Source organism: Canis lupus, chromosome 4 (assembly GCF_048164855.1).
Source record: "Canis lupus baileyi chromosome 4, mCanLup2.hap1, whole genome shotgun sequence".
Classification (NCBI taxonomy): domain Eukaryota; kingdom Metazoa; phylum Chordata; class Mammalia; order Carnivora; family Canidae; genus Canis; species Canis lupus.
The window spans coordinates 14,874,140-14,897,553 of NC_132841.1; the positions used below are offsets into that span (position 1 = coordinate 14,874,140).

Here is a 23,414-nt window from a genome sequence, read left to right on the forward strand (position 1 = left end):
ATAGAAATAATGAACTTTGACTGATATGTCACACCACATACAAAATAAGCTATAAATGGATCAGAGACCAAATGTGAAACCTAAAAGCTACTCAACTTTTAGAAGAAAACATATGAGAAAACCTTAGTGATCTTGGGTTAGGCAGACTTTATACATATACCAAAAATATGAATAATGAAATAAAAAACTGATAAATCAACTGCATCAACATTAAAATCACTGGTCAGAGAATGAGGAGACAAAGCACAGACTGGGAGAAAATATTTGCAAACCAAATATCCAGAGTATATGAAGAACTTTCAGAACATAATAAGAAAACAATTCAGTTTTTTAAAGGAGCAAAAGACTTGAATAGATACATCACCAAAGAAGATGTACTGATGGCAAATGAGCACATGAAAAGAAGTTCAACATCTTTAATCATTAGGAAGATGGAAATTGAAACCTCAGTAAGATACTACTACCTACTCATTAAAATGATTAAAACTGAAAGTGCCATGCCATTTTACATGTACATTGGAATTGAACAATTAGACAAAATGATGGTGGAGGTGGGAGCCAGGTTTCTCACTATTTGAGTAGGAAGTTAATACAATCAAGGGGAAGTGGCTACACTGATCTCTGTGGTAATGGTTTCGAGCTGGATATGTAAATTAAACTCATGTTTAACTTACTATAAATACATGATTACAGGTAGAAATATTTATAGATATGGATACATTCATGTGTTCCCATTTTCTTGCTCTGTCAGTGGAGAGATCTAGAAGCAAGAATACTCAGTAACAATGAGTAAACGAAACCAGGGTTCTTTGAAGAAATGCCTGATTCTAAGACTGGGGCAGGAAATACACAGATGAGCCTGAAGAATTTTGTGGTATCAGAAAGTAAGAAAGCACTCAAACAAAAGCACAGTCATTGAGGGTATGGTAAAGAAACACAGGAGCCAAGTGAAAGAGCTCACATGGCTGAGGTAGAGTTTCTCAAGTCTCACCACGGTGAAGTTACTCTCTTTTTTCCACCTCCCCATACTGTTCTCTCTGGAAAAAAGTCACTCTGTAGCCTCAGCCTAAGGAGTGGAGGGTTATGTTCCATCTCCTGGAGAAGAAAGTATCTACATAAATTGTGTGTGTGTGTGTGTGTGTATAATTATATGTGTATGTATATGTATACACAGTATATAGAATATATATAGTATATATAAAAATATATATCACATAAACGTATATTGGAATTCTGTTATTTATTCAATCATTTATTTACAGCAGTATAGATTCATGCATATTTATTTTATACTTTGTGTTATAATCTAATACTACTTTATTTTGTTGCTCACATGGTTCCAGCTTTGGCTATTGGGGCACTTCTGTACTTTCTGGTGCAGCAAAGTGTTCCAGACTTATCTTGTGCTGTCACTATCCCAGCAATAGTGTCAGCCATTTCTATGAGGAACTCCAGTTTCTTTTAGTGGAGAAGAGTATTTAGAACCAAGATCTGGGCACTAGGTATACTCACTGATACTGGTATGTCGTCATATCCAGGCCTTCGCAGTGGATAGAGCTATGATATAGATATACATATGTAATAAAAAGGAGTCATAAGACTTCCAATTCCAATCCAACAATACAGGGTATTTTTTACTCTTCCCCTTCTCAGACTTGTAACCCAATAGAAGAAACCTGTATCCCATTATCCTCAGTAAATGTATCATTTGCTCAAGCCTAGAATGCAGAGAAGATAGTTTCAAAATTGCTGGCCTGATACTGCAATGGAGTATAAGAATGTAGCACTTAAGGCTAATGAGTTTGGTATCTGTGACAGAGGCCGTAGAGGAAGGAAGTTAAGAGTTCCAATTTATCATGTCCGAAGTGTTGACTTTGGACAAGTTATGCCACCTATTCAAGCCTCAATTTCCTCATGTATAAAGTGAGAATAATGATGGTACCTACCTCACTGGCTTGTTGCAAGGATTAAATGGGCCACGGCTATAATAACATTCAGTAAATAGAAGCTAAATGTTGTTTAAGACACATTCTGGAAACCCTCTTTAATATATTGTGTAGAGGGGATACAAGGAAAAAAAATAAGGGGAATCTTAAGAGCTCACTTGTGCCTAGACATTATTTGCTAGACCAACTACCGAGGGAACTGCTAGCAGAGGGATAAAACGGAGACTTGTTTTACATTGCACAAGTTTCTGTGCTGTTTAAAATTCTTAAATGTGTCTGTGTTACTCTTATATTTATGAAAACAAACTTCATATTAAAAGTTTATCTGGTTTATTAAAAGATTGATTTGATAGCTCAAATAAAAATTTTGAAGAGAGTATCTATAAACCTGCTTTTCTTCAGATGCAATGCCGAGCTTCCTCTGTGCCCTGGCCAGCCTGGGTAGTTGGCCCTGCAGGCAGCACAGCAGCCACTAATTTCTCTTCTCACTGCCATAGTTAAGATTCCATATCCTATTCTTTCATAGCATTAGAAAGAAACACAGATGCTCTAGTAATTTCTCTTCTGTTGTCTCTCCCTTTCATTTATTTATTTGTTCACTCAACGGGTGTCTACTGAGTACCTACCTTGTTCCAAACACTATCTATAGGCAGCGAGGATACAGCAAACAACAAAACCAATAACAATCCTCGTCCTCACAGAACTTAACATTCTAGTATGAGAATGTTTTTGTATATCTACAGAACTTAACATTCTAGTATGAGAATGTTTTGTATATCTACTAAACTATAGTTTAGTAATAAACTATCCCAAAACATGGCATCTTCAAACACAACTTCTTTCCTGAGCCAGGAATGCTTAGTCAAGCCTTGCTTGATAGCTCTGCTCCATATAGTGTTGGCTGAGTCATTCACTTGAGTCCATTCAGCTGTGATAAGCTAGGCTTTCAAAGTCAAGAAGGCTTTAGTTACATGTCTGGAGCCTTGGTACTTACCCAGATGTGGACTCTCATCATTTGGCTAGCTTGAAATTCCTTCGGGCTTGGTGGCCTCAGGGTAGTTGACCTTCCTACTTGTTTGTTGGCTTCCAAGAGAATGCAGAAGCCCAGACCTGACTGAGGGGAAACAGACTCCATTTCCTGATGGGGGAGTGGCAATGTCACCTCAGAAAAGAGCATGTGGGATGGCAGCTAATGTAGTAGTCATCTTTGGAAGCAATCTAAGTCCGAGAGATAGATAACGAAGATAAATCAGTAAAAATGAATTGTAGGAGACAACTAGAGCAGGGAAGGGTGTAGTAGGAGTTGCAATCAGGACGTACTGAGAAAGTTACATTCACATTAAAACTTGAAGGAAAACTGGAGGAAGAACATTCCAGGCAGAGGAAACAGCAAGTGCAAAGGCCCCAAGGCAGGAATATGCTTTGCATATTCAAAACAGCAAAAAGGTCAGCATGTCTGAAGTAGAGAGGGTGAGGGGTCTCAAGAGTGGTAGGAGATAAAATTAGAGAGGTAAGGGGTCAGCAGATCATTTAGAGTCTAATAGGTCATTGTAAGAAGTTTGGCTTTTACTCTGAATTTTTATTTTATTTTATTTTATTTGTTCATGAGAGACACAGAGAGAGAGAGAGGCAGAGACATAGGCAGAGGGAGAAGCAGGCAGGGAGCCCGAGGTGGGTGGGACTCGATCCCTCCACTTCAGGATCATGCCCTGGGCCAAAGGCAGACGCTCAACCCCTGAGCCACCCAGGCATCCTTTTTAATCTAAATTAAATGGAGAGCCTTTGGGTGGTTTCTGAGTAGGGAAGAAGCATGCAGTGTATCTTAAATTGTCTTTTGACAGGATCTCTCTGTCTGCAGGACTGATCATAGATAATAGGAAGCTAAGCAGAAGTAGGGAGATCAGTTAGAAGACAACTGTAATAATTCAGACAAGAGATGATGATGGCTTGAACGAGGGTGGAAGCAATGGAGAGGTGATAAGAGCTTGGATTGTGGACATATTTTAAACATACATCCAACAAGATTTACTGATGAATTAGACATGGAGTAGGGAGGAACTAGAGAAGCCAAGGATGATCTCAAAGAGTTTTGACTCACACAACTGGGAGCATGGAGTTGGCATTCTCCAGGTGAACTGAGAAGATCAGGATTGGGAGAGAAGAGTAGAAGGTCATGTTAAGTTTGGAATGGTTATAAAACTTCCAAGTGTAGCTATTTAATAGGAAGCGAAACATGTAATTGCATGTATATGTGTGCGTACACATATACATGCACACGCTTTTGGCTACATAGGAAATTTTTGGAAATACATACTAAAAGCCATTAACAGTGGTTACCTCTGAGTGATGGGAATCTCAAAAATGGCATTGGGATATAAAAGGAGAGACTACTACACGTCTTTTGTTTTTAAATTTAATACCCTTTTGTGCCATGTATTACATATATGTATGTATGTACTACTATGTGTATTACTTTTATAACTAGAAAATTACATAAAATTTGTGTGGTTGGTGTAATGAATCAAGTCATCACAAATACATCTTATCAGAAAAGCCCATTTTGGACCAGGGTCTTGGCAATGTCCTTTCAAGCTCTAACAGATTTCTATGACTGGGAATTAACTGCTAATTCTTAAGTTCACTTCCTCCTAAGGGCTCTGTGAAATTTGGAGTGTGTAAACAGCCTCTCTAACTCACTTGCCTCGTCTTGAAAACAGCACCAAGAGCTCTCAGCACTTACCTACCTCACAGGAAATTTGAGGTTGGATGAGATAAGGTGTTCAAATACTTTGAGTTACCACAAAGACAGGTGCTCATGTAGGCAGGATATCATGAGTCCTGGAATATTAAGACATAGTAAAAAGAAGCTGTTTCTGCCTTTTGATCATACAGGCATTTTGATACTCTTGAACTATTACTCTTCATTCAGGCTGCCATAAAATGAGTGTTTCTCCCCAAACAGTATTCATTTTAGCATTTTTGTTCATGCCTTCTGTCAAACATGATTTCCACAGCCTTTGATTCTTATCAAGATCTATTTGACTTTATTCTTCAAAGGATTTAATTCAAAGTTCACTCTATCAGTGGGTGGATTAGTTGAGTAACTGAAATATCCGTGTTGAATGCCATAAGAGTTTGTTAAATTATTTCTCTTCACAGGAGATACACTTAACCAAAGTCATGTACTAATGAACAATGAAGTGACAGTCTAAATAGCAGACATCATTAAAAGAAGTTACTGGTACACGGTGAATGAAAAATAATAAACAGTGACAGCTCTAACAAACGTTCATTTGATGCCTCTTAAGTATTCTTCTAAGGCTATTATCATGTGTCAGGTACTGTATTAGGTGCTGTGAATACAAGAAGGAAGCACATGTCTTTTCCCTCATGAAGCTTATATTCTTCCAGAGAAATGCCACATTCTGTTTTTTAAGTTTGGCATCCGTGTTTTAATGAAGTATTTGAGATGCGGTGTGAAGAGGAATTGGGAGGTTGCTGGCTGTATCTATTCCTGGAAATTATGCAGTTGATTACTATTATTTTGAAAAAATCACCTTTAGTCCCACAAATGTAAGAAGAAACCCAGAAAATCACCACCAAGCAGAATCACAAAGTACAGTCAGTGGAAAAAGTTGCAAGTCTCACGAAAGATGTGCCGTCTTTATATGTAAGATCTTTCTTAGAACTAGAACTTATAAGAAGTCAAGCTGAATGTTCCAAAAACAATGTTAAGATTAAAAAAAAAAAAACAAGCAAAACCTATGTCAAATACAGGCTAGATATTCACAGACATTGTGGACTGTTGGGAGTGGCTTCTGCCTCTGGAGCGTGGTTAAAGTAGATCGCCTTTGAGATTCCTTCCTAGCCTGAAGGAACCTAAGTGAGTACAATTGTGAAGTTATATTTTCTCTAAAGAAAGATTTCTCAACAACCAAATACACCCAAGATGCTAACATTCTATTTATATTTTTATAATTATTTAACAGTGATCTCAAACCAGAGATGGAGCTAAAGAAAACTAACAGGCCTTGTTAATTACTGAGGTGAGTTAAATAAAAGTATAGCTTTTACCAGATATTCTTTTGCCTTGAGTTCATTAGAAATCTTACCATTCATGAGCCAAATGTCTGTCAAATTTAATTGGTAAACCACTAATGGTCAACGGTCAGTCCAGGGTCCCCCACCACCACCAGCATCCCCAACTCCCCGGATATCTTGCTAATGTCTTTCCCTTTGCTTGTGCCTCCCTGCTTTAATTAATTTTCCACCCACATTTCTGATTTCAGTGCCAACTTCAGATGACTCTTGCTTCATCTTGTAATTTAGCTTGCCATTCCTCGCTTCTACAATTATTCTTAAAAAAGACCTCCATAGCAAAAATAAAAACTCACATTTTTGATTGGCAGCCTCTCTAAATTGACTGGCACTTAGGTGCGTGTCATAAGCTAATAAGCATTTAATTGCAACAGTTCATCTGGCTCTGATTCAAAAAATGATCCTGGCAAAGCCACTGGTGGTGAGACATCAAAGGAGGAGTTCCTTTAGGAACAGCCCAGGTTAACCGAACATCAGAATTCATGTTAATGCAGTTACACATAACCACTGGCTCCTCACCTTGCAGCCAGCCCAAGCTGGGTTGTCTTGTAAGTAGTATATCAGATGTTTTCTTGTGCTTTGAATAACATCAGGGATTGGGACAATAATAATAGCCTTAGCAGCTAACATTTATCGGACACATACTATTTCCTTGGAACTTTGCAGATAGCTTTATATGTAGTTCCTCACTGAATCCTTGCAATGACCCTCTGAAGAAGGTCTCATTATTACTCTTTGACGAGGTCTGGAGTTTAGCAGACTTCTGCTGACAGGCCTAAGGCAGCCCTTGGAAGTGTGCTTTTCACCAGGGCACTGGCAGAGACTGAGATGGGACTCACTGTGGGAGGGAGCTGGGCCATCACACCTTCGTATCTCTTCTCCTCCCCTGCCTCCCCTTCCAGGCAAGCTCATTCTCACCTCTTCTTGACACATAGGTGTGTATTTTGTCCTTGTTTTGTGTTTCACTTCAGGAAATAGTCTATAATTCAACTAAAGCTCCTACTTGATGCATTTACATACTGTGAAGTTCCGAAGAGAGTTCCCCTCTATGTAAAGTTTTGCTAAAGAGGACGAGCTAAGTGAGAGATTTACTGGAAACAGGATTGACGGACGAAGGAACATCCTCTTGATTTGAAGGAGGCAAATATGGAGACTTCGTGACCAGGGAGGAAGATAGTACAGTGAACCTGTTGGCATTCTTATGTTTCCTACCTGGAATGGGAGTTGGTGTGATAGGAAATGTGGCTATGAGCCCCATGAGAAAAGGACACATGCAGTTTAAGGAGAGATGTTTTCTTCTTAATTCCTGGTTCCCGAAATATGTTCAGGGCTCATAAGTGAGGACTTAAGCCCTTGGGAGACACTTGGGGGCCCTCTTCTCTGCACCTTTTAGAATTCAAAAACAGTAGTACAATACAACCCATTAAACCTAAAGCTTATATGTGTACTGGAATTAACAGTTTCTTTTTTTCTCTTCTTGAAAAATCTGGTTGATCTCTCTCTCTCTCTCTCTGTCATGTGTGTGTGTGTGTGTGTGTGTGTGTGTGTGTGCGTGTGTGTTGTTGGATTGAGATTTGCTTAGTTTTGTCTACTGAGTAATCCAGTACTAAGCAGTCCAAATGCAAGTTTCTAAAAGGCTCCAACTAATTGTGAAAAGGAAAAAGAGGAATTAGTCTAAAGCTCATCAGCTTCTAAATGGAATGTCTAGCAGCACCTCACTAAGACTTAAGGAATGCTTTAAACTAACGGTTTTCAAACTGCTGTGGGAAACTCCAAGGTCCTACAGAGCAGCTTCTGGGATAGGTAGGAAGCAGGATGGGGAGGCCATGAGCTCCTTACTCCTTTTTCACTCCAGAATAGTTGCACTGTGATGTGTTTTATTATTAAAAGGCCCCCATAAGATTTTGTTTGAAAAGGGGGGGGGGTCCTACTGCTTAAACAAAATCATAGTATGTAGACTTGTCATTTTCATGCTATTACTGATCAGAAAAGTACTTGTGGGTTTTTCTGACACTGGAACTAAACCCCACGAATCAATCCTACTAATCTATAAATCCATGAGAGAGACAGAGACTAGCCCCTCATCTTCCCATGCCCAGGCAGCTGGCAGAGCCCTACATATGATGGAGACTAGTAAAGTGTTGGCTGAATGCATGTTGTGTTTTTCTAATTACATTTATAGTACAAGTTATCCACCACTTTCCAGGAAGTTCATGGTAGAAAATTAAACAGAATATTTTCACTGGTGTTGATAAGGCTTGTGGTCCCTTAGTCTAACACTTTTTGGGCTCTCCCAAAATGCTCTCCCAAATGCTCTCTAAGCATTTTATTTTAGTAATTGACTTGGGTTGAAATCAATCTAAAGTGGAATCATACCTCCGAATTTTTACTGGGTTTCATTTCTTGGGATGCTTTGCTCAATGATATAGCAAAGGTGTGGAAGTATACTGGGCACACTACTCTAATTTCCTGAAAAAACTCTGAATGACTCATTTGAGGATGATGTCAGGTTTGTTCTCATAATTGACTATTTAAAAAGCACTTTTGGTATCACAAATTATGAAAAAAAAAAAGTACAGTTGAATTTCCCACAGAGGGGAGTAGGAATCATGAACTCCATTCAAAGCACTTGGTGTGGACGCAGATAAATGAGGTTTGCCTTGGGCCCCAGAATGTTTCCTCCCTGCAATCTGTTCACCACTCTGGGTCACTCTTCACAACCCTTCAGGCTTCTCCTTCCCTCTTGCCTACTGAAAAGAGAATTTGATAAACTCAGTCATGCTCAGATGTCACAGGTGGAAGCAATTTAATGTGTCACCTTCTCCTTGCAAAGAGGCTGGTGGGTAAGAACAATCAAGTCGGTGGTGTTACATTAGTGACCTGGATACATGTGAGAAGTTTTTTCTCATTCTTTCTCTCTCTCTTTTTTTTAAATCAAGCCAGGGGAAGCTTTATATTGACAAAGCATGACTCAAAACTAGCCCCTGCCATCCATGGACTTCGCATGTAGTAGTGACATGTACAGGTTACGGTTTTTCTTCTTCTAGAGACATGGCAAGCATGCTCCCCAATACCAACTATAGCCACTCCTGCCCTTACTGCTCTAACAGAGAATAAGTCACATGTGATCTGGATGTACTAAGTCCACATTGTAGATTTCTTCAGAAACCAAATGAAAGGCAAACACTTCAGTTTGACATTCAAGGCAGTTCATCTGACTCCATTGCCTCATCCACATTATTTTTAATCCCCATTCGTGTGCACCATTCCAAGCCCTCGGCATACCCTATATTTTTAAGGCCATTTATTGCTATGGAAACAAATTACCCCCCCCAAAGTGACTGTTTAAAACAGTAAGCATTTACTGTCTTACTCCCAGTTTTTGTGGGTCAGGAATTTAGGAAGTGCTTAGCTGGATGGTTCTGGCTTGGATTTTCTCAGGAGGCTGATAGGTCACACCTGGGATCTGGTCCTGAGGTGGCTCACTCAAAAGGCGGTCCTTGTTGCTGGGAGGAGGTCTCAGTTCTTCATTTCTCTTCCAGGGCTGTTTGAGGCTAGATGCTGGATTCCTGCAAAGTAAGCGATCCAGGAGAGAGTGCCAGGCTGGTGGACACCTTCATGTTGGTCTTGTGGGATCTCAAGCAGATAACCCACTGGAGCCCATCCAGAATTCTGATCTAAAGAAATGTGAGATAGTGAATGTTGTTTTAAGTCGGCAAGTTTATCATGATTTGTAATGCAGGGAACAAATTCACAAAACTCATATGTAAGGGAACACAAAGCTGTCCTTATAATGACCTAGTGTCATGAGCTGCACAGCATCACTTCGCCCATAGTCTATCAGTTAGGAATGAATCACTAAGTCCATATTCAAGGGGAGGGGAATGAGGCTTCACTTTTCTAGAGAAGTGTCAACTTGTAGATGTATTTTAAACCACCACACTACTCCTGTTCCACAGTTTGTTCTGTTCCCTTAGTTCAGAATGCTCTTCCCTGTATGTGCATGGCCCAAAACTACATGTCTTTATAGTTAACAGCATCCCTGGTCTCTTCTCAACAGATCTGAGTGGCACCCCAAGCCCCCAGGCATGGTGATAAAAACTGTCTCCAGATATTGTCAAATGTTCCATGGTGAAAACCATGGTTGCATGGTTTTCCACACTTGGTTTAGAACCATAGTTCTAGATATGAAAAGTTGTGATTTATTTTTTGTAACCCCAATGTTAGACAGTATTAATGTATTAATAGGTTGATATAGTTACTACTTTAAAAGACTATTCTAACAATCTAGAACGTGACTTTATTCTTTCAACTTTATGTTGCTAAGGACCCAGACTCGGCCTGTCCAACCCTTCCTGGACAAACTGGTTCCAGCAGCCTTTCAATAAATTCCTCCACCTTTTTTTTTTTTTTTTCAAGGTCTAGCTCAAATACCAACTTCTTCCAGTTCCAATTTCCTTAGAAGGAATTTATCTTTTCTTCCCCTTCATATTTCTATTACACTTTCCAGAGCTTAATAGTAGATTCAGGCTTACATATACCCAAAGCAGGTGCCTCCTGAATGCCTCCGGAGGCCAAGCATTGTGCCCAGAATAGTATATGCTGGATCTTATTGTGAAGGAAATGGATTTTTATCTGGGGCTTTAAAACAAAGGGATATACCAAGGGGCCACATCACTAGGGAAAAAGTTTGGAAGCTAGTCTGGCAAAACCTGCCCTTAATGGTTTTTTGTTTGTTTTGTTTTTGTTTTTTTTTTCTCTTTCACATTAGAGGGTGGGAGTACAATGAGGAAGTTGAGCACTCACTGTGGATCATGAATGATGACGTTCGAATCCTGTCTCACTCACCATGAGACCATAGGCAAGTTACTCACTTGTTCTGTGCCTTAAATCGCTCATTTATAAAACGGAGATTGTTATGATACTGCCCTGAGGGGTTAAAACAAGGCCGTCCTCCGTGGAGCTGCGCTAGCTGAATTAAGAGAACCAGAGGCTCACTCTTTTGGCATCACTCTCTTGGTTGCTACCTCAAAGGGTATCAACTCAGGGGCCTAGGGCTCTCCACATTAGTATGAGACAAATACCAACAGCCTTACCAGTGGCTTTACTTATAAGAAAGTTGAACAGATGAGTAAATAGCTTGTCCAGGCAACATGGTTAGTTAGTGGTAAATCAAAGACTAGAATCTAATTCCCTCAACTCACAAACTGAATACTTTCTCCACTAACTCTGCCTACTCTATTGCTGATGTCAACTATTCCTACTTCAGTTTGTCTTATCTTCTTGAACTGCCATTCAAGGTCCTGCATGTGCTTCAACATATCCTACCCTTCCCCCATTGCCAATTTTATTCCATGCCAATCTGTACCATGTTCTGTGGATTCTTACCCTAAAAAATAGGCTCACTGCCTTATCTAATCCATTACTTTCCACAAGTTTCATGACTACACTCCCCCTTAAATTTGAACGCTATAAAATTAAACTCCTCTGAGAGTCTACTGGATAAACTGATTTCTATTTTACTTATTTCTCCTAGATTTGAAAAATCTCCCTATTATGATTTGCTCTTACTTTGTCTGAAAATACTTACAGCGTATAATTTTGCATTGCTTAACTCTTTATAGTAATAAAATACTATACACTAGTATTAATAAAATAAAATACAATAGGCATTTTGCGCTTGTTGGAAAATTGTTTTGTAAAAGTTCTCATACCCCTTTCTGATTTCTCACACTTAAAATTAGATGTTTGTGTTATACTGAATACTCTTTTATATTGCCTATTGTTGTTTTATGTATGATCTTTTCAACTAATTTCTCAAGTACCCTGGTGGTAGATAGGGATTGTTTTAAGTGTCTGTGTACAGATATATTAACGTTAGATACATAGAGTGCAAATTCAAGCAGTAATTCACCTCAATATTCTCTAATATGATTGATCCTACAAACTCTTATGTGAACTTCTCAAGAATAAGCATCGTTTTAATTTTGCAAACCTCAACGGTGCCTAAGATAGGGTTCTAATATAGGAGCAATAAGTATATGGACACATTTTTAGATATCTCTTAAGGTCCAATATTTTCACATGAAGTATGCATGTGGAGAATATATGTATGCATGTGGATATATTAGCTGTATCTCATTCCTTTCTTTATATATTTGTTACGATGTTGTATGTCACACTATAGAAGCAAGGTAAGAATTTATATCCCAGGCCCTGGGTTTTGTTTGTTATATGCATTATCTTATTTAATAATCACGGCTATCCTGTGAAGCAAATACTATTTTTACCTTGAAGATTAGAAAAACCTCAAACTCCCAAACTTTGATGATATTAAAAAAAAAAAAGTCCCAAATCACCCAGTTAGGCCATGCAGTGCTAGAAGTTAATCCAGATCTAATTCCAGAATCCACACTCCTAACTAACATGTAGTGTGACCTTGGGCATGTCTTCTACATTTGCTTAGTGGGCTACTGAGTGAATCCATGTGCACTATACGTATTTATCCAATACTATTCCTCCATTAGCATTTCAGTATGACAGGACTAAAAGGTCAATAATATTTTCCCTGTCCCTGAAAAGTCTAATTTGTGATAGCAGAATTCTAAAACGGTACCCCAAGATGTCCTGCCCTAAGAATATATCATGCCCATGATAATGATTACATTATATGCAAAAGAGATAAGTAATTAATTATCATGCATACATATATTCTCCACATGCATACTTCATGTTAGTAATTAAGGTTACTAATCAGTGGACCTTGGACTAATCAAAAGGGAAATTATCCTGGTGGGTTACATCTACTCACACAACTCCTTAAAAAGCAGTTTTCCTCAGCTGGTAGTGGTTGGAAAAGTCAGACAGATTTGAATCAGATAGATTCAACTCATCCATGGGGAGGACTTAATTCACCAGACTTAACGAATTGTTGCTGGCTTTGAAGATTGAGGTGACCACATGCAAAAACTGGAGAGTGATCTCCAGTTGCTGAGAGTGACCCCTGGTCGATCCACAAGTAGTAGGAACTGAATTCTGCCAATATCCGAATGAATAACAGATAAGCCTTGAAGCAGATTTCCCCCCAGAGGCTCCAAATTATAGAGAGCCCAGGCTGGTGGACACCTTCATGTTGGTCTTGTGGGATCTCAAGCAGATAACCTACTGGAGCCCATCCAGAATTCTGATCTAAAGAAATGTGAGATAGTGAATGTTGTTTTAAGTCGGCAAGTTTATCATGATTTGTAATGCAGGGAACAAATTCACAAAACTCATATGTAAGGGAACACAAAACTATGAACAAGGGCTTAGGCTGTATAGGTATAAGTAAAGCACAAAGTAAGGAGAGGTTAAAGAGGGTATGAAGTCTTGAGGAATTTAAAGGTGTTACCATTCTGAAGAATGAATAAAATTTGCTGGCTGCGTGCTGAGGGAAGATTGCATGAAGAAGAGAGGGAGGAAGGATATTCTAGGCAGAATAGCATAAGAAAATGTCAAGCAAGCAAAAACTTGTTGAGGCAACATCCAAATGCTTGAGAGCAACAAGAGGAATGTGCCTAGCAGGGCGGGGCAGGTTAGAAGGGGGCTGTGAAGCTTTCTGTCAGCTGTGAAGAGGTTTGGACTTTTACTCTGCCCAGCATTGGCAGCACTTAAAAATAATCCTTTAAGACTAATGGAAAATATCTGGATTGAAGACTTGATGGAGTATATGTATGTATTTGTAATTTTATATTATGCATATATAAACACGTTATAATATTTGAGGCAAGTGAATGGATAACTCTTAACTTTTTTTCTCCTCTTTAATATAAAACTAAAATTGCCATAACTAAGTAAATTAAGATATGTTTATTAAGATGGCTAAATTCAACAAAAATCTACTCACAAAAACAGAAAAGTTTTTGAGTAAACAAACATAAAAATACAACACTCAGAAGAGTGCCCATTTTCAACAAAACCATCTATTTAAAAAAAACATTTTTTTTGAGTATAGTTGACACACAATGTTAATTAGTTTCAGGTGTGTAAGAGCTATTCGACAAGTCTATGGGCTGCGCTATGCTCACAAGTATAGCCACTCTCTGTCCCCATACATTACTATGACAATATCATTGACTATATTCCCAATGTTGGGCCTTTTATTCCCATGCCTTATTCATTCCATAACTTGAAGCCCATATCTCTCATTCCCCCCCTTCACCCATTTTGTCCATCCCCCCCAGCCCTGTCCCCACTGGCAACAACCATCAGTCTGTCTTCTGTATTTATAGGTCTGATTTTGCCTTTTGTTTAAAACATTATATTTTAATATCTTGAAACATATTTGTGACATGGCAATTATGTATATACAAGATCTTTTCAATCTCTCTGTTAGTAGTCACATTAAGAGATTACCATATCTCTGAAAGCAAACTGCTGTGATTTAAAACACAATTTTCAGTGAGATTTGGAATGATTTTGCCTAGTTTTCTAATTATCAAACTTGCCAAGATTGGTATTTTTCCTATATTCAGATAAACAAAAATATTTATGTAATAAATCTCAGAGAAAGGGATGCTTTTTTAAAAAAAGAAATGTTAAATATTTATGGTCATGTTTCAGATTCAGGAATAAAATGTCGAAATAATATAATTGAGCCAGGATTGTTCATTTCTCTCCCCCCTCCCCTGAGGAGCTCCATGGGAATAAATTAAGCACTGAGGGAGGTACATTAGAATAGGGAGTCTCCTTGTGGCTAACAGTAACTGAGTATCCTAGGTCCCTAATTTATTATCAGAATAACTAAAGCTCTGGGCAAATTCTACATCAATAACCTAAAACTAAGGTTATTTTAGTGGATGTTTAAGAATATACTGTAAGAAGGTTTATACATAAACATTTTAATGATTGTTAGTTATAGCAAGGTTATTGAATATTAGTCTTAAAGTAATTAGCACCAGTTTTGGGTATGTCTCTCTCTGGTTAAGCTGATTTCACATTTGACTTTTATTAATCAAGCACAGAAAGAAGGTTGTACCTAAAGAAAAAGTTAGCGACTTCATGATTCAGTTCCTTTGCTGTAAAGAAATTTTAATCACATGAGCTTGGCTTCCTTACCAATTTTTGATACTTTGAAAAATATATATCCATAATAGAATACTTTTTTTTTTTTCCAGAGAGAATACAAGCAGAGTTGGGGGAGGGGCAGAGGGGGAAGGAGCCCCGCACAGAGCCCAACTTCGGGGGTGGGGGCTCTATCTCAGAACCTTGCAATCATAACCTGAGCTGAAATCAAGAGTTGGATGCTTAGCTGACTGAGCCACCCAGGTACCCCATGAATATGTTTTAATCCAGATGCTTGATTAAAAAATACAAATTTACAAAATTAAAATTAAAATTTAATTAAATTTAAAAATTTAATTAAAAAATAAAAATTAGGGGATCCCTGGGTGGCTCAGTGGTTTAGCACCTGTCTTTGGCCTAGGGCGTGATCCTAGAATCCCGGGATCAAGTCCCACATCAGGTTCCCTGCATGGAGCCTGCCTCTCCCTCTGCCTGTGTCTCTACCTCCCTCTCTCTCTGTCTCTCTCATGAATAAATAAATAAAGTCTTAAAAAAAAAAAGGGGGGGGTAGCCCGGGTGGTTCAGTGGTTTAGTGCTGCCTTCAGCCCAGGGCCTGACCAGGGCCTGATCCTGGAGACCCGGGATCAAGTCGCATGTCGGGCCCCCTGTGTGGAGCCTGTTTCTTCCTCTGCCTGTGTCTCTGCCTCTCTCTTTCTATGTGTCTCTCATGAATAAATAAAAAAAATCTTAAAAAAAAAAAAAAATAAAAATTATAAAAAATGCCAATTATACAAGCATATCATAAAAAATATCCCCTAGCGTATTTTCAAGTGAAATCCTGACTTAAAATTTCAAAGGTAGCAAACACCTTTTCTAGTGTTAACTAAAAATATGTGATCCAAAAGAAACTATTTTTTCGTGAACTATTATTTGCAGTGTAGTAGTTACATTAAACATGTAAACATTTAAAAATAGTGATGCCTTTGAAATGTCAAGGTGCAAAGAAAACTCCATCTACTTTATAGTTTAAGACTAACAGAACACTGTATAAATGGTCATCAGTTAAAATTTAATTACTGTTCAATAATTCACTTTTTAAAAAGACAAGGGCTTTGGTAAATTCTGACCACAGGGACAGATATTTTTCCTGCCAAAGCACTCCTCTTCTTGTTCGCAGTACAGCATTCCATCTGTAGCTAGTACAGTCGTTCCTTATTCATGGTAACACAGGTGATTACATTCAAATGGCATTTAACGTAAATTGTGCCAAACTGCCCTATAATTTCATTTTGGACTGAATTAATTAGCTTCTCAGTAGGTGTCTGAGGCACTGAACACAAGCCTAAGGAAATACTTGACTGCTTAACCTACCTTATATGAATCGTCTCTAACGCAAGGCAGCTCCCGTTTTTAATAAACGGTACCAGAAAAATGTACTTGATAGGGTCTTAAAGGGTAAAGATAAGGCATTTATAATAAATGAAATTAGTTTTCCACATACATGCACACCCACTTATAAGAAGTCAGAGGGTATGGCAGATTTAACCAAACTCACCAAGAGTTGGCATGCCTGATATTTTGAAAGACTGTTTACCTTAGGAAGCATGTGTTTATAATAACAAAATGCCTTCTTTGTCCTTGGCAAGATGTTTAAATAAAAAAGCTCACCACTTTGTTGCAAGTAAAAATAATACTATCTTTATACTGTTGTAATTTATGTCCCAGAGCTTGAAATGTAAATGCAATTTTCTGAGACATTATCTTCAGATCATCAGAATTATCATAATATAAAATATCTATTCTTTCTGTTTCTCTAATTATAATATTATTATCAAGATCTGACAGCTAACTCTTTGTTTTCAAGTTTATAGTCTTCATATATCAAGAAACAAATTAAAAGGACAAACAAGGAATGTGAAAAGGCAGCTCATAAAAAGCTGAAACGTCTTTTATTACATGACATATTTTTATCTGTCATAAACTTCCGGTTTAGGAAATGAGAAAACAAATACTTCTTTTGACGAACTCCTTGACAGTGTTTAAGTATTTTTAGATTTTTTTTTAACTGTGGAAGGAAGGAAGGAAGGAAGGAAGGGAGTAAGAAGGAGAGAAGGAAGGGAGGGAGCCCTGTAAGAAGGAGAGAAGGAAGGGAGGGAGCCCTGACTCTGTATTATAACTCTTGGGGGAAGTGAACTAACATTTAATGAACACTACGTTAAAGGAAGTGAAGCTGAAGCCTTCAGCCTGATGCCAAAGGCTCTGTAGCATACAGTAAGATGGGCTCCAGAAACAGCCTGAATAACTGTGGGGGGAGGTGGTCCTTGATTCAGGCTTCGGATAAATATTTCTAGGAAGAAGGGCCTCAGCCTTGTTTCAAAGTGTCCCACTGAGGGCACAACTGCTAGGGAGTTTCTCTATGAATAAATTCTCTTTCCAGTACACCTTAAATCTTTCTCGATATAATATGCATGAGGAAATGACAAGAATATAATTTGGAAGTTTTAACACTGGTTGTTATAAGGAAGGCTTCGACTAAAAAAAAAAAAAAAGCTTAGAAGCCAGTTTCAGAAACGATTTTGCCTGCAGCATCTTCCAGCTCAATAATTTAGTGGCATTGACAGTCACAAATGCTGTCAAAAACAGCGATGAGGTTTAAAAAATAAACAAAAATTCAACAATAATATCCTGCAGATTTTTAATATGTCATTTACTGAATTAGCAACCACGACAGAATTGATGAGAGTCTCCTCGTTAGAAAAAACAAATTAATCCTACCTTTGCAGGTTTTCATACATGTGATTGTCTCTACAATCCTCTAAGGCAAGCACATGGGGCTTCCTTCTCATCAAAGACTATGTCTATCCTGGTGTCGCTGGTCACAAGAGACCTTTTGAATCATTACTCCCTTGAGTCGCAATTCTTACTGGGAGTACCCGGCAAACACAAAAGTAACCTGGCAGTTACATCACGCTATATAAATGAAGACAGACTGCTATCTAAAAATAATGAAAGGCTCCATTTAAATTAATGTAACTTTTTGTCAAGTGTTCATTTTACTTTGTAATAATGTAGTTCTGATACAAATAGAGTTCTCATGAGCTTTAAAAATATCTCTAGAGATTATACTCTGGGCAGTAATTTAATTCTTGTGTTTTTATTTCTTACAATGATATTTAGGGTTCAGTGTGATTTCAGATTTTTTTGTGCCATTGCTGACACCTTATGGATACTGTCTTATTTGGAAATTCTGATTTGATTTTTAAAACTACTCAGTTCTTGTTTACAAGAAGCATTATTATTTTTAAAACGCAGTTTTTGTTCCTTTAAGGTATTCATTGTCTTGTTATTTATTCCTCACTTGATTTCATAATCCTGTTTGGGTCACTATGATTAGTTGCTATGGAAATTACCTCCTATGGAAATGATTCCGATGTCATTGTTATAAGAATATGACTTTTAATGAATAATATCAATAGCAGACATCAACCCTTCCTAGAAAAAGGAAATTTAATTAAAATGTTTTAAAAGGATTAATTCTGAAAATTATTATCATAGCCAACTTTTCTGATATTTTTGAATCAGCCATCTGCTTTTTAAATAAGTATTAAATGAATTTTAAGGTGTTAATCAGCTACTCACTTCCCCAAATTCCAATGTCACAATGGAAATTAGCACCATGCATAGAAAAGTGGAAATAAAGAACATTTCATTTACCTTTTTTCTAAACTAATAAATGCTATGCTTCACTTATGAGAGTTAATGTCAACAGGATTTCAGGGCTCATCAAGGAAACAACTTTGAATAGCACATTATAAATTCCCTTTAAAGATGAAGAATTTAATATTCCAAAATTTATCCCAGGAATGTGAAAGGTCAGTGAGTTAACTAGTGAGTTAAACAATAGATGAGAGCCAGTGAACCATTAGATGAGAATTCCAGAATGCTAAGGAGAAATTTTCTTGGGTGGATTCTATAATTTGTGGTTTGAATAAAACTTTTGAAACATTCCATTAGTATTAAAATTTTCACAATGAGAATATGGCTCATATTTAACCCATTTTAAATTACTAGACAGTCTCTCCCCAAAGAAATTTTAATGCCTTCTTCTGCCTAGTGCTTGCTCACTGCTGGCACTAATTTAGGAATAAATTAACCCTTCCAACAATTAGGATATTGTCTAGAAACTGCCTCTTACACTCTACTAGGGAAATCACTTATATTCTGAAGATCAGAAGTAAAAGAGAAACCTACCTCTTCATTATAAAGCATTTTTATACCTAACAGCTTATTAATTATTGATGTAAATCGCTACCATATTTACCAACATGATTACATACTGCTGTATCTCCAGTGTTTCTGAATGAAGCCTAACAGCTACAGATTTTGTTAAATGCTTTGTACATTAAGGGTCTCCTACACTTGCGCCTGCAGCCATGATCTGGGGTCCAGCATGCCTTTGACAGATTTCTGCCTTGGAGCTGGCACTGGCTTGGCTTCAAAACTGGTTTTACTGTCCATGCGTTCACCATCACTTAAATTATTTTTCCTGGCAGGAAGAAGTTTTCGAGGAGCAGCCATTGGTTTCTGCAAGTGATGCATCAGGGTTGATAATTTGGAATCCAAAGGCGAGGTCCAAGATACACTTGTTTTTTCCCAGTTGTCCTTAACGAATTGGTCTGTGTTGCTTTGTGTCTTTAAGCTGAATGGAGCTTGATCAGAAGGAGGAAGGGGAGCGCGTCTTTTTTTCCCTTTCCCATCATGTAACTGCTTGCTTGTAGGAGATAATACCTTTTTCTGGATAACCATTTGATGATTACCATCAAAGAGGCTGGCCCAAAGAGGTGGTGAGGATTCTTCATGCTGACCAACAAGAAGCTGTCCATTTGTCTCTTCAAGGTTTTTTTGTATTGAATCAGTTAAACTTTCAAGTTTTATAGGTGAATCAATGCCTGTAATAATTTCCAGAAAAAGTACATGGGGGAAAAATTCAAAAGCTGTGCACACTTTGAGTGAGTTATTGTTTTCTAAGCTAGTATCTGTAACGGTCATCAAAAGCACATTGGGTAAGCAAGTGGTTTTGGTTTTAAAATAACTCTACCAACAGAACCAAAAAATAAGGAGATCGTTCACACACACTCTCTCTCTCTCTCTCTCTCTCTCTCTCACACACACACACACACACACACACACACCCATAAATATATTCCTAAATAAATGAGTAAAAACCAGTTTTCAAAGGAGTGGGGTTACACTAGGATTTTTTTCAATCTATAGATTAAATATTTATTAAATAACTTTCCTAGGATTTAAATTCTATTCTGACTTCTAGGTAAGAGTGAATTCTTTTTTTTTTTTTTAATAAAAGCCTGATATGTAAACTTAGGCAAGCGTAACTGAATTAGCATCTTTTCCTGTAGACTAACAAAGTCTGTTAATAGGGAAATAATCCAAAACCAGAAACCCAAGGAAACAGTGAAGCCCTGATACCAATTTGGTGATAAGGATGCTGGATGAATTTTTCCTTGGGAAAAATAAGAGAATAGAGATAAATGTCTACTAAATGAATCACTGGTATTAAATGAATCACTGGTTGTATCATTTTTAATCTAACATTTTAAAGTATGTGTACAGTATATATTGGTGACAAAATAGACTAAAATTTAGTGTTGACCTGTGTTTGTTCACAGCACTGTTCACTCAGGCAATCCCACAGAGAAATAAATACCCTTCAAAGTGCGGGAAAATGGAATATTAATGAGTCTAGAAATTTAAAAAATCTAAAGTATTAAACCTAACCAATTTTTTGACCTGAGATGAAAGCTTCCATTTATTAATATTCATTTATTATCATTACTTTAAAACAAATTTAATAAAATACAGAAAAAATTACAAAACATGATTATATTTTAGAATCTGTTAAGTTCACGTTTTCAGAATTTTCATCAGCTACTCAGCTAATATTTATTTTCAGTGTACCCTTATTCATTTTGAAGCCTTAACATTTTTGTTTGATCTTAAGCATTCAAACTATGAAAAATGTGTATTCATTAAATTTGTATTAATTCATCTATTAAACATGAGTTCCTTAGTCTATAATCATAGTCTTTTTTCATTCATTTTGACTGTGCCCTGAAAATTTTAGCATTTTAATGTCAATAGAATAAGCTGCTTGAGTATGGACAATGTTGTTTTTGTTACCCTGCAGCTTAGAAAAGACAAACCCCACTTACTCATATCATGGTAGACTGAGGTCGCCTCTTTTGTCAAGAACAAAGGTGGTTTCCGTGGTGACATAATCTCAATTTTCATAAGTTCTTCACAACAATGCTTCCATTGGCCTAAGAAAGACAGAAAAAGGCAGCCTAGTTTAAAACATAAATGTAAAGACGTATATTTCATTTTCAATAGATATCAACATATTTTTGCTGTGAAAAATAAGAGTGAATTTATAAAGCATTGCCTTAAAGAAGACACAAAAATCCAGTACTACCCATAATGTTAAAGTCCAAGTCTAAGCACAAAAGTAATCTATTTGAAAAATAAAGTTCTGTGCACAGACATAAGAAGCTAAGATCTCTAAGCTATTAAATACTGCACTATTTCACTAAATGGTTGGTAACTGAAATTTCTATTCATGGCAAAAATTTGTACAAGTTCTCCTCTTTTAAATATTAAATAAAAAAATATTAAACAAAAAATCCAATATTTAAGACAATTGAAAGGTAAAAATCAACTGAAATAAAATATAGTTATCTAGTAGGAAACTGTACTTCTCAAAAATGGTGTTACCTTTGAAAATTCTAGTTGAGAAATAAGAATTGCTTACTTAACAATCATTTCTTCAAATGATTATGCTTTTCATAAATCATGCAACTCTAGAAAAATGCTATATTTTCATTCAAGTAAAAGGTATATAAGAGCCTGCTATAATAAAGACACATCAGTCAAAATTCTAGGAAGGAATTTATTTTAGGAAGGATACTTTAAATAAAGCCATTAGTCACTAGGAATAAAAAAATACAAGTTGTTTCAATTTTTAAGTTAAATTTAAAAGTGTGGTCAACATTAATTTTTCTTTTAATTATGTTTTACTATTTTCATCTTAAAATGCTCAGACTTACTTCTTCTGAGGGCATATGAACAATTTAACCTTTCCACATTTATTGTGTACCTGCATGTTGGACAACAACTACGTGTCTCTATATTCATGTTATAAAAGTAGGTTATTGAGGTTCACAATTCTTATACTCTAACTTACATCTGTAGAAAACTAAATGTAATACACACGTGCCTTTTTGGAATGATTTATGATCTATATTCCTCTTCCTTTTATTATAGTCTCAGTTTCCATACTCAATATCTAATTTAGTTATTTTCCATAGCTTAAAAATAAAAGACATTTCATGTTCAGTCAAATTATCTATTCATTTTTGTTGTTTTAAATCTAATACACAGCCATGGTTACATGGTAATATGCATAAATTTTAAATCCATCACCTTAAATAGCTAAGAAACATAAAAAACCTTTTAGTATGTTTTATTACAATGCTAAGTATAGAATATGGTAAAAATTTCAAAATAGCCCACATAGCATCTCATAAAGGGAATGAAATCTTGAGTTTGAGGCTTCAAAGGTTGCTCTGCAGAATTTAAATCTAGTAGGATCTGAGATCTGATAACTTATTCCTCCCCTCCACTTCTTTTTTTAGATAAATATATAAAAGCCAGCTTTTCCTTCTTGGGGGCAGAAAAAAATAAGGTCTTATCTAATAGAAAAATAATGAAATACTTTGAACTAGCAAACATTTCTCTGTCAAATCTTAGGCAAATTATAAAGTGTAGTATTTTCTCTACATTGATAGATGAAAGCTTTTCATTGTTAAACTGGTAGCAGAATACTAATCACGTTGAAGACCCGACTATAAAGTCATATTATCCCATGTGTTACTGAAGTCAGAGGTACAAGGGTGGTATATTCGCTGGTCAATTTTATAATGGAAAGGTTTATTTTATCTGAATAAATTAGTATGTGCTGTTATACCTGATACCAACATAAAAATAAAGGCCCAGTATGAAATATTAAATGGCTATGTTGTGCTCACATAAAATCTGTATATTGAAGATGCTTACCACAATAATATTTGCTATAATGGTCCCAGTCAAAATGATCTGTTATGTTAAGCTGTTTATGTAACTCAATAATATATTATTAAATACTCAAAAAAAATCTTTGGCCCACCATGCCTAGCCCCTTTTGATCATCCAAAACAATGTCAATCCTATTTTATTTTTTTTTATTTTTTTATTTTTTTATTTTTTTATAATTTT

The 23,414-nt window shown here is 36.7% G+C and overlaps 1 protein-coding gene and 1 long non-coding RNA gene across 11 annotated transcripts in view; one reads left to right on the forward strand and one right to left on the reverse strand.

Annotated features, from left to right (window-relative positions):
• Nucleotides 1-810: 810 nt before the first annotated feature.
• Nucleotides 811-7,483, forward strand: LOC140631896 (uncharacterized). Its single transcript, XR_012029434.1, has 4 exons — nucleotides 811-970; nucleotides 5,106-5,829; nucleotides 5,936-5,992; nucleotides 7,016-7,483. It is a non-coding gene; the product is annotated as an uncharacterized lncRNA (long non-coding RNA).
• Nucleotides 7,484-8,833: 1,350 nt separating this feature from the next.
• Nucleotides 8,834-23,414, reverse strand: part of RTKN2 (rhotekin 2) — a 79,963-nt gene continuing 65,382 nt past the window's right edge. For 2 of the 10 annotated variants that reach the window (XM_072823220.1, XM_072823223.1), the window contains exons 11-13: nucleotides 21,317-21,424; nucleotides 19,504-20,035; nucleotides 8,834-9,721 (exon numbers count right to left, since the gene is read on the reverse strand). In XM_072823220.1, the coding sequence (XP_072679321.1) occupies nucleotides 9,682-9,721; nucleotides 19,504-20,035; nucleotides 21,317-21,424 (680 nt within the window). In that variant the 3' untranslated portion in view covers nucleotides 8,834-9,681. Of the gene's footprint in view, nucleotides 9,722-10,433; nucleotides 13,233-13,877; nucleotides 20,036-21,316; nucleotides 21,425-23,414 lie in introns of those variants that run through there. The other 8 variants (XM_072823225.1, XR_012029437.1, XR_012029436.1 and 5 more) reach the window with 8 other exon arrangements.